General features: G+C 37.7%; 1 protein-coding gene across 2 annotated transcripts in view; it reads left to right on the top strand.

The window, feature by feature from the left end:
* The window catches only part of LOC128017032 (tubby protein homolog), an 80729-nt gene that overhangs the window by 53789 nt on the left and 14492 nt on the right, over nucleotides 1–12448 (top strand). For both annotated transcript variants that reach the window (XM_052602087.1, XM_052602088.1), the window contains exons 3-4: nucleotides 6383–6545; nucleotides 10618–10752. In XM_052602087.1, coding sequence (XP_052458047.1) covers nucleotides 6383–6545; nucleotides 10618–10752 — 298 coding nt within the window. The remainder of the gene's footprint in view (nucleotides 1–6382; nucleotides 6546–10617; nucleotides 10753–12448) is intronic.

The following is a 12448-nucleotide window of genomic DNA, read 5'->3' as shown; positions in this document are numbered from 1 at the left end:
CCCCTTTAATTTTTAAGATTAACCAAATTCATGGCTATTTATTTATTTTTAGATATAATGATCAACACTCAAATAAAACTGTATTCAATTAGTTAAAATTGCATAAAATCCAGTTTTATGCAAAAAAAAATTAAGATATAATTGTTTCAACATTCTACAATGTACATTTAAACTCATTTTCACAAATTTGTATTCAAACATAACTACACTGTGAAGTATTTTCCAAAGTTGCAAATAAAACAATTATTGGTTTACATTTTACAAGAAAGTTCTATTTCAGTCTTATTACTTAAAAATGTAATGTTTAATTCATGTTCTTATTTGCAATTTCTTTGTGAATTTATTGCCAACTTCTGAGTAAAATGTTTGTACACTGATATTTTTCTAATATACAAATAAATAAGACATCACTAACAAGTAAAAACAGAATTATTATTTAATATAGTGTTTTTATTTATCAAACCTCTCCTCTTTGTAGTTATTTTTTTCTAGTTTACTAATGAACATTGAATGGCATTCCTGAAGTTAAAACCTTTTATTGATTTTGTGATATTTACTGAATATCACACAGAAAGCACAAAGCTCAGTCAGGGGCATGTTTAGAGTGTTGGGGGCCCTAAGCAAGTGGAAACTGGGGGTCCCCCTTGGTAGAAATAGCAATGGTTTGCGTGATGCCTAAACACTCAACTGAGCTTAGTGTGATTATTGGATGAGAGACATGCTGCAAATAATGTTTAGTAAGGTTTTGTTCATGCATCAACAGAAAACATACAATTCAGGTTTAGTTTATTTGTTTAGCGCTTTTAACGATACAAACCATTGCAAAACAACTTTACAGAAAATTATGTTTCTATAATATTTATTAGTAGCTTAGTAGTGGTGACTGTCAGTTTATGTGCAAATGATAGGAATTTTCAGAAAAATGAATACAAGACTGAATTCATTCAGAAAACATTTAGAACATTTATATTGGTTCTTCAAAATGAAGATTGATTAAAATCGATTCATCAGTATTGTTAACTAATGACAATGAAGAAAAGGCTTAATATATGGAATTTCGTAGCAACTTCTGGTGCGTTTCTGTTATGCGGATGGGTTTGGGACGAACTCAGATGCAGACAGGATATACTGAACACAAGATTTATTATACAAAAAGGGGAAAACAAAACCCACGAGGGGGAAAACAATGACTAGGGGGGGACACTAAATAACTCTACAAAACACAATAAACAAGGTAAACAAAGACTCTGAACACTAACTACTAACAAACACTCACAGTAGTACGAAGACTTCTTAGAGGGGTTACAAGGACACGATATCTCAGGAGGCTGACAGGAGGAAACACATATGTGGAACACAATCACAAATGAACCGACGAAAGACAGAGCACACTGGGAGATCTAAATAGGGGAACTAATCAAGACACGACAGGTGGCACAGATAGGACAATCACGACAAGACTAGGATAAGGGGGGCGGGGCAAGGGAACGAGACAACACAAGCACATGGCCCAAAGACAAGGCCATGTGCTTGTACACAAAACACGGGTCTGCCATGATCCTGCCTCAAGACTAGGAAAAAAAATCAAGGACACGAGGGCAGAATCATGACAGAACCCCTCCCTTAAGGAGCGGCTTCCAGACGCTCCTCAAGGGAACATCAAACACGGGACATGACTGATATGACAGACTGGGACACCGACACAAACCAACAAGACATGACAAATAATAACAAAGGCAAACATAAATACACAATGGCAGGGTTGGGGTGACAAATAAAAAAAAACAAACAGGGAAGGGGAGGAGGCGGGACCACAAAGTTCATGGGGGACAGACCAGGGTGGGTGGGGCAGGAGTCTTAGGAGGGCGGGCCGAAGGCTGACGACGAGGGGTCCGGGCAGGTCTGGGTGGTGAGGGGTGGGAAGGGGTCTCGGGACAACTGACAGAGGACATGACCGGAGGGGTCACAGGACACGGGGCAACCTCTACAGGACGAGGGGCTACATTGACTGGACGAGGGGCGACAACAGCTGGACGAGGGGCGACTATATCAACGGGACGCAGGGGGACAACAGGACACATGACAACATCAGCTGGACACGGGGTGACAACATCAGCTGGACACGGGGCGACCACATCTACTGGACACGGGGCGACCACATCTACTGGACACGGGGCGACCACATCTACTGGACATGGGGGGACCACAGGACACGGGGGGACACGGGGGATTTCTGGGGACAGGGTCAGGGGACAAGACAGGACTGATGGGGACTTCTAAAATTTGAACAAGACGGGACAGATAATCAGACAAAGACTTAGCGGCAATAATAATGGGCATCTCCTTACGAGATGAGACAGACTGTAATAAAGCCTTGGCTGCAGAGTCGGCCGCGGCTCTCTCCTCCGCCCTCGTGACTGCAGACTTAGAAACAGTTTTCCTAGTCGCCGGTTCGGGGTCAAGGGTCACCGCTGCTGGCTCGGGCACGCCAGCGCTCTCCGCCGCTGGCTCGGGCACGCCAGCGCTCTCCGCCGCTGGCTCGGGCACGCCAGCGCTCGCCGCCGCTGGCTCGGGCACGCCAGCGCTCGCCGCCGCTGGCTCAGGAGACCTCGCCGACTCAGGAGGAGACAGGGTCACAGGACCGGCAGGCCCCTTCTTCTTCCTCTTCCTCCTTGGCCGCAGTGCAGAGGCCACAGCTGGGTCAGAGGCGGGTTGGGGGAGTTTGGTCTCGGGCAGGGCAGACTCAGACGCCGAAGACTCTGAAGCTGACTCCCACGACAATAGTCTCCCACGCTTTCTGGGGAGACTGATGGCTGTGGAAGGCGCCTCAGGACTCTGCCTGTTCCCCCAGTGTAGTAACTGCCAGGAGATGACCCTCGGGGATCACTGGCAGCTGGGCAGATGGTGGGGACCTCTGGGGGGAAACCTGCGGCTCCTCCTGGGGGAACTTCTCCCACAGCCGGGCATAATTGCGGAGAACCCACTCACCCTCAGGCGAGTATGGTAGGGCAACCCTCCTCTTGTCGGTGGGGGACGACATCCAGCATTGCTGGCGGAACTCCCACTGGTGTAGTAGGCTGGAGGACATCCTGTCTGCTGAGTTCTTTGGTCGGTTCATTCTGTTATGCGGATGGGTTTGGGACGAACTCAGATGCAGACAGGATGTACTGAACACAAGATTTATTATACAAAAAGGGGAAAACAAAACCCACGAGGGGGAAAACAATGACTAGGGGGGACACTAAATAACTCTACAAAACACAATAAACAAGGTAAACAAAGACTCTGAACACTAACTACTAACAAACACTCACGGTAGTACGAAGACTTCTTAGAGGGGTTACAAGGACACGATATCTCAGGAGGCTGACAGGAGGAAACACATATGTGGAACACAATCACAAATGATGAACAATGAACCGACGAAAGACAGAGCACACTGGGAGATCTAAATAGGGGAACTAATCAAGACACGACAGGTGGCACAGATAGGACAATCACGACAAGACTAGGATAACAAGGGGGGCGGGGCAAGGGAACGAGACAACACAAGCACATGGCCCAAAGACAAGGCCATGTGCTTGTACACAAAACACGGGTCTGCCATGATCCTGCCTCAAGACTAGGAAATATCAAGGACACGAGGGCAGAATCATGACAGTTTCTGCTTGCATAATCCATGGTAATAGGTTCTTTCCTCTCATCTGCACACCCACAATCTAGCACAGGGGAGGATGTTTTTCTGCCTGACTGGACAGAACTGCTATTGGTCTCAAGCCAACTACTGTATAACCGTAAGGATTCCTTTAATGTTTAATAGACTCCAGAGCTGGGATCCACCCAGAACTCTTTGCTATAGCTGTACATAATGTCAGGTTGCTACGAAAGTGAAGAATGTTGTGTGGAGAAACCCATGCTGGGATGAACATGCAGTCGGGTGTGAAGGGAAGGGATGTTGTAATGGCTGGTTTTAGTTCTAGGACGTTTAAAGTTTTATGAAGAAGCAACACAGTCTGTGCACTCCAAGTGGTTCTTTATTTGGCTCCATTCCATTGTTGTTGAAGCCCAAATGTTTCAAAGGTTTAAACATTATTTTAGTGCTCATCTTTAGTGCTTTTTCTGACTTTGTTACTTATTCTTTTCATTGATGAAACTCATTCATTGATGGAGAGCAGAACCACTGCTTAAAATGTGCTTTTAATTTGTGAAGAATATAATGTCTTCATTATGCTCATTATGCTCCTATGCTCATCGAGGCCGATGTGTTTGACTAAAAATACAGTTAATCAGTAATATTGTGAATGTATAAAATTTGAAGTAACTTTCTTTTTTAATATAGTTTACATTTATTCCTGTTATGGCTCAGCTAAATTTTCAGCAAGCATTTCTCCAGTATTCATTTTCACATGATCCTTCAGAAACCATTTTAATAGGCTGATTTGGTTTCTTAAGAACCATTTCTTCTTAATATCAATGTTTAAAACCAGTTGTGCTGCATAATATTCAGTGTTGAGTACAATGTTCAAAAGAAAATTTAAATGTATGCATTTAGCAGACGCTTTTATCCCAAGTGATTTACATTGCATTCAGATTAACAATTTTCTCCTAACATGTGTTCCCTGGGATTCTAGCCCCAAACCTTGCGCTTGCTAACAAAATGCTCTACCACTTGAGCTACAGGAACACTGTAAAAAAATAAAAAGAATAAAAAGAAAATAAAAAGAACAGCATTTATTTGAAATAGAAATCTTTTGACACATTATAACTGTCTTTACTGTCATCTTTGATCAATTTAATGGTAGTGTTTGTGGTGTAATTTTTTATGTCATATAAATGCAACTACTCCATGTTTTATTATTACTTACATGAGGAATAATAGAGAATAGCAAATTTAATTACACAAGCATTCAGTATATTTTATTATTAAGATTTCTTTAGCTTATCAGTTGTTTAGGATTTCAGAAAATTCTGCAGATGCTTTTCACATTGTTGCACAGCAGTATCCTTCTGCGATTTAAGTTTTTGATATTGATAGAAATATATTATTTATATATAGAGATTGCAAAGGAATGCATCCCTGAGTGCATCTTATCCTCATCTCTAGCTCTATTTTTTTTTCAAATATTCTCTTCAGAAGATGTAAATAAACTTTGGCAGACGTACAGAAACTTTGCCATGTACAATGAATAATGTTCACTAATAAAAATACTTGCTGTAATACTGCAGTAATTTTGGGCAGCATTTTGTTATGCCTTGGGCCTTTTTTGCCTTTTTTTTCGCCAGGCAAGATGGGATTTAAACTGCAACTGCTAGAGGCAGTTCTCTCAGAAATAAATATGTTTGGTGCCAGTTACTTGTTGTTCCCACATTTCATTTTAGCATTTCTTTCACGTCAGACATATATGTACATATAATATGGGTATAACGCCTTACACAGTAACTGTGTATTGCAGCATTACTGGTAATTCAGTAATGTAATGCATTACATTTTAAATTTGTGTAATTTTATTACAGTTAATAAAGTCAATATAATTACATTACTTGCGTTAAAAATGTAGTGTTAAGGGAAAAATATTATGCCTTATATATTATGCCTTTTAAAATCACGTTTTGTGCGGGGTCGATGGTGGTGCCGACGCGATCACTTGCATTTTTCCTGATAACAGAGAAAAGAACTTAAAATGCTCTGCCATTTGTTATCATACATACAAGTGTTATACATAATTTGAATCTGGGAAGGGTCTTCTTTTATTTGTGTAAACTCACAATATCAACAAAACGTTGTGCTTTTGTAAAATAAAGAAAACAAACAGGGTGCACTTTCGTAAACGAATAAACAAGATCCATTTTTAGCATTCAAATATGCTATTTATTTTCATCAATTTTGGTTTGAAATGTTATCAGAATATTTTTCAGTGTTTTATATATCTTTAACGCTCACACAGTTAATCCAGCATACACATATACCCTACACTCAGCAAGCAATGTTGTATATAAAACACTGTATAGGCACATTTAAAGATATATTTTTCATTGTTAGGCAGGTTTATACTAAGAACTTTAAGTTTTAGAAATGGTGTAATTTAAATTAGTCAAGTTGCTGTTTTCGTACCTTGTAATATTCTTCAGTACAATTTCATTTATTTTTTAAGTTTCATACATTTTCAGAGTAGCTTAAAAGTAAAGTCATTAGTAATCTGATTACTTTTTACATGCAGTAATCAGTAATGTAATCAAATTACAGTTTTCAAGTAGTAATCAGTAAATTGTAATCTTTTACTTTTTTGAGTAACTTACCCAACACATCTAATATAATGTAGTGTTTGGCTGTATACCGACTGCACACTAAATATCACATGTGTCTGTTGATGTGTGTTTGTAGCGAGCTTTATTGGAACAGAAGCAGAAAAAGAAACGTCAAGAGCCCCTGATGGTGCAGTCTAATCTGGACGGGCGCTCTCGAGTGCGCAGGACTCGGCAGTCGGAAGAACAGGCTCCCCTTGTGGAGAGCTACCTCAGCGGCAACAGCAGCACCATCTATCATGGTACAGTTCAAAGCCACATATCAAAAATACATAAATAAATACTCTCTCTATTTCAAATAAACATAATGCCACAGAGACTCTAGGGTCACGTTCACTCTTGAGGGCATGAGACGTTATTCCAAGCTGTCATTACGCTGACATGCTAATATCGACCCAAGCTGCTCAAACAGAGTGGCTCACAAAGGCAGATGATTGAAAATGGAAATGCTTGTTTGCTTATTATTTGGCAAACAATGCTGCCATTCTTCATACTGCCAGCAGTACTGGCTTGAGTTACTCTATTGATCTCTGTCTCAGACTGCTCAGTGCTAGATAAACTCTTCCTACAATGTCAATGCAGACCTCAGTCATCTATATTAAAACATTTTCTAGTGTCAGGGGTCTTTCCTTTGAACTTTGAGAAGCCTTTTCTTCATTTTGGCTGACTTGTGAGCAAACATTGTGAGCCATTCATGCTGCATTATTATGCCAGGTTTCTGTTTGCCATTATGGCTACCTTATTTGTATTAGATATCTGGTTTGATTAAAGTCCTAGTTGGCACCAGTCTCATTTTAGTATTATTTATATAATACTATTGTAGTGTGTAATATTTTGAATTAGCTTATAATTCTAATATATATATATTAATTAGTTTTATTTTGACTTTTGTCATTTTTATGATAATTTAAACTTTTGTTTTATTTCAGTTAGTTGTCAAGGATTTTTATTTCAGCTTTATTTTAATCAGGGCTTGAAAACGAAAAGAAAATTAAATCGGTTCACTCCGAGCAGAATCGATATTTTAATGTTTCTGTTCCTGCGTTCCTCTGAATTATTACCGTTCCGAAGCCGGTTCGGGTGGAAAAAATACCGGTTAATAATGTTATTTTTTTAAAAATAATATTATGTGTCTATAATTTGCCTAATAATAATGTAACGTGCTTCGTTTCTATATGCAGGGTTTACAGTTTTTACCGCGCTAGCTCGTTGGCTTTGTTGGAAGGAGGACACCGACAGGGAGCTCGGCAGATCATAACACTTGATTTATTAAACAAGAGGTGAACATTAGGAATTAGCCACATCTGATTATACAGTGTGCGTCATTCTCTCTCTCTCTCTCTCTCTCTCTACCTCTCATTACTGCGCGCAGACTTTTATCTCCCGCGTTCTGTTCTCGCGATATTCCCTTTATATCTTATTTAAAGTTATAGAACATTAATTTTAACCTTAAATTTCACATTTCAAGGATGAAAGCGAAAAAAAAAAATTAAGTTGTGGCATTGCATTTTATTAGCCCTATTACTTTACGAAATAATGAAGGCTAAAATGCCTGTAGTCTAAAGCAAAATGTTTACAAACATTATAAAAACAGCTATTAGTTTCTCTCGAAAACAAAACAAGTTTAGGCTATGAAAAAAACGTCAATCCAAAAACAAATGAATTTACGCTGAAGCTGATGCCTGCATCTCTCATCCGGCACGAATCCAAATGTTTCCATGTTCCCGACGCATCTGGATTCTAAAATATTATTTATTATATAGTGTTTGTACTTTTATCTACATAAAATGTCATCCTTCAAATCGGCTGTATCAGCACAGAGGCGCTGTCACTCTGAACGCAACATGTACAAGTCTAACTTTTTATTTGTTTCTTTAACTCTATTTTATTTTGTTAATGTACAGGCTTTAATAAAGCAAAATTATGTTGTGTCAGCACGATGGTCATACCAAATCCGATTGGTTATAGAAGCAAGACATTATTCAAATTTGTCAGCTTTTGCAAAATAATTAAAACTGTAACGCTTTTGCAAAATAAAGAAAACGTCTCTCTGCAGTTTCGTTTTCCTTTCCGAAAACTTTGGAACGTGTCACAATGAACCGTAATCTAGCACACTTTTTCTTTTGTTTCGTTAATCTGTCAATATGATTTAAGTGAAATATATTAAGTGTATATGCCTATATTCCTTTTTATGTAAGCCTATATGGGTTCGTTTTTCAGTATTCTCCATTCACAGAAGGCTGCAGGTGTGTGATCTGTTGAATTTATCTCACTTATCCTCAGATAAACTCTAAGAGCTGAGCGGACATTTCACTCGCTAGCTTAGCGTCACATTTGCATATGCTGTACTGCTGGAATTATTATTTCTTCGACAGCAAATTTCAAATATTAAATGGAACGATAAAATAACCTTATTAACCGGTTAATGGCCATTTCAAATTTTCGATTCTGTTCGGAACTATAAAATTTTATTTTGTTTCTGTTTCTGGTTCTGTTCCTGTCAAAATTTTGTTTGTTTCCGGTTTTCATCTTCATTCCTTGAACCGGTTCAGAGCCCTGATTTGAATTACTGGATACAATTTTTAATATTTTTTTTGTTTAAGTTAACATTAACAGCACTACTGTGCATACTGTAAGCAGTCTTTGAATGCTTATTATGACATGCAGATGAATTTGAATACATTCTGACTGTGTCAGAAATTTAGGGTCTTATTCCTGTAGTGTGACCGATCCTACGACCTCAGTCTAATGAAGAATCAGCAGAGTTTTTTTTTAAGTTCTTTTTACAAGCTGAGGGACATGTTAAATTTTTATTGGTATCTAATAAATTGGTATTTATTGGAGTTTAACTGGTATTGAAACCAGAACATTCCTGTAAATCATCATTCAGTTGATGATTTGATTTGACAGCTGATGATTTGACACCTGTACTGTGGGACTGTTAGTGCATACTGTATTGTATATTGTATACAGTATTATGAATAATTTACAGTGTTTCCCTCAGTGTTGTGCTGTCTCATCAAAAAGTCTTTGGCACTCATCCAGCATGAGCTTCAGTGAATTGTAACTGTATGATTATGCTGTGCATATTATTTTCTTCTTTGTACATTTGTGTTTGTCAGCCCTATTGGATGATATGAAGTGGCATGTACTGTATACCTCATAAGATGCATTTTCACAGAATATTTTGCTGCAAAACGGGGCATACAGTAAATGCATTTACACAAAAATCTGAATTGCAGAAGCAATGTTATTGCATAAAAAATGAAATTATAAATAAATGCCATAAATTAAAATGCCATAATTTTTGTCCTATCCAGTTCCATGAAAGCTCAGTTACAGGCCTTTCTGTAATTACCAGGTTTGGTCTGATAATTATCAATTATTTGTGTGAATGAGACACAGTACATAGGAAATGCAAACAGACCTTACATTTTATAATATAATTTCAAATGTAATGATTTAAAGAACTTTCTCACACTTTATAGCTATAATCTTGGAGAAAATGACACTTTCCTTCAGTGTTTGCTTTAACAATACTTTACATGATTGTGGTTTAATTGTGGATTTTATTTAGCTTATTAAGCTTGAGTAATTATTAGGCCCTATAATTTAAATGACTACAACAACGTTTAAGGGTTTCATTGCACATTTATGCAGAAATAGAGGCATATACAGAATCTGAACAGAGAAGCTTTTAATCACCTGTGAACTGATGCCTTCAGTCTCCCAAAGCAAGTAACAAAACGTAACTTCATTGTTTAACACTGCGTCACTCTCTCTTTTCACAAATAGCAAGTCAGTGTCTCTGTAGTTACTTTCCATAACTAAACCATTGATCACCTTTCTCTCTTTATGCCTTTCAGTGGTAGTGGTGTACTGTAGCTATTGACAAGTTTCAAACTGACAGTAATATGCACTTTTATGAGTGAATCCTCCAGATCTGTTGCTTGCAGGAAGCACAGCAGTTCACGGCCTTGAAGGACAGTTAAAAGAAGCAGACTGTGAGAGGGAATGAATTGTGTCTTAAAGCTTTGATGTCCTGGTTGTTCTGACAGGCACTGAGTCCCCTTAAATTAAAATTGCTTCCAGGGGTGTATGTTAGCAGTGGAATACTTTTGTTATTATTATTATTATTATTCATTTTTTGTGCTTGCAGCTATCTTCTGTGTGTAAGCTTTGTTTATGCTTTGTGTCTTTGCTAACTCTCTTTCTTCTCCTCATATACTTATATACCCCCCCCCCCTTTGTTTTTGTATTCTCTGTCACTATCTTCTCTGCTCCTGCTGGCTCATCCTGCACCTCCTCGTTTAGTACAAGAAGCGGAACAGGAAGAAGTTAAAGCCGTAGCAGAGGTTCAGGCTCCTCGCTCGGTTAAAAAAACCAAACCGCCTACCTCCACTCCTCAGACTGGCAGTGCCAAGAAGGAGAAAAAGGGCAAGCACAAAGGTCAGCTGAGCAGCCTGTTAACCATCAGGCCCAGCATGTGCATGAAAAGCTGTGTGTGTGTGTTTATCTGTATGTGTAAAGGACATCTGTGCCATCCAGTGATTAAGTTTGTGTCATTATCAGCATTACAAAGATTGAGGATATTCATATTCATCACAACAACATGCAAAAAAATGTGTTTGTTCCTTTATGAATGTACACTACTGTCCAAAAGTTCAGGATCAGTAATTTTGATTTATTAATTAATTAATTTATTATTATTTAGCAAGAACATTAATTCGATCAAAAGTATACTACTATATATACTAAATACTACAGTGTTACAAAAATATATATATATATCATATAAATGCTGTTCTTTTGAACTTTGTCATAAAAAATCATGGTTTCATGATTTCAACGAAAATATTAAGCAGCATTATTAATATTAATTATTATTGATTTCATGAAATGACATTGAAATGTTTCCTGAGCACCAAATCAGTATATTCAAATAGTTTCTGTGACACTGAAGACCGGAATAATCTCTACAGAAAATTAAGCATTGCACTTACAGGAATAAATTGCATGTTAAAATATAATAAAATAGTACAAATCTATTTAAAATTGTAACAATTTTTTAAGTAGAATATTTACTCTATTTTTGATCAAATAGGGAAAATATTTATTTGATCCCCTGTTGATTTTGTAAGTTTGCCATTTCTCTTACAAAGGAATTAAGGATCTGTAATTTTTATGGTAGATTTATTTTAACAGATTTATTTATAGAACAGAATATTACCCCAAAAAATCCAGGAAAAACACATTATATGAAGGTTAGAATTTGATTTACATTTTAGTAAGTGAAATAAGTTGTGTCCATGCAGAACACAGATTAGTCCTGCCACTTTTAAGAAGTTACTACTTATCTCAGCTCGTTAGGTGTTCAAGACATCTGTCCACACAATCTGTATCTTCCATTCCAACCTCTCCCACCACCATGGGTAAGACCAGAGAGATGTCAAAGGATATCACAGACAAGATTGTAGACCTTGTATGATCTCGTCTCATGGGGTAAGGATGACCATGAGAAAAGTGAGGGATCAGCCCCAAACTACATGGAAGGAGCTTGTTATTGATGCAAATCAATTTCTAACCTTTATAGGATATGTTTTTTCTGGATTTTTATTTTTGTTGGTATTCTGTTTTCAGATGTTAAAATAAATGTACCATGAAAATTACAGACACTTAATTTCGGGGCAAACTTACAAAATCAGCAGGAGATCAAATAAATATTTTCTCCACTGTAAATGCATCCTAGTTGAGAATAAGAGACTTCTTTCAAAGTATTAAAACTGTAGTGTTTTTTTTCTAGAGTTTTCACATTGATTTCAAAACTGCCTTGTTGCTATGCATATAAAGTATATGTGTGCATGCCATACAGGCAGCAATTTCAGTTAGCATTTTTATTATTTTTCTGCATTGCTTAATTGTTATACTACACTATGACATAGCCTTAAAGGGACAGTTCACCCTAAAATGAAAATTCTGTCATCATTTACTCACCCTCATGCCACTCCAAACCTGTATGTCTTTCTTCTGTAAAACACAAAATAAGGATTTATGGAAAATTTCTCTCTCTCTCTCTCTCTCTCTCTCTCTCTCTTTCTCTCTGTCTCGTTCTCTTTCCCCATACAATGAAAGTCAATGGAGTCCA

The sequence above is a fragment of the Carassius gibelio genome, chromosome A7 (genome assembly GCF_023724105.1).
Source record: "Carassius gibelio isolate Cgi1373 ecotype wild population from Czech Republic chromosome A7, carGib1.2-hapl.c, whole genome shotgun sequence".
In the NCBI taxonomy this organism is placed as follows: Eukaryota; Metazoa; Chordata; class Actinopteri; order Cypriniformes; family Cyprinidae; genus Carassius; species Carassius gibelio.
This window is presented reverse-complemented; position numbering and strand designations above follow the sequence as displayed.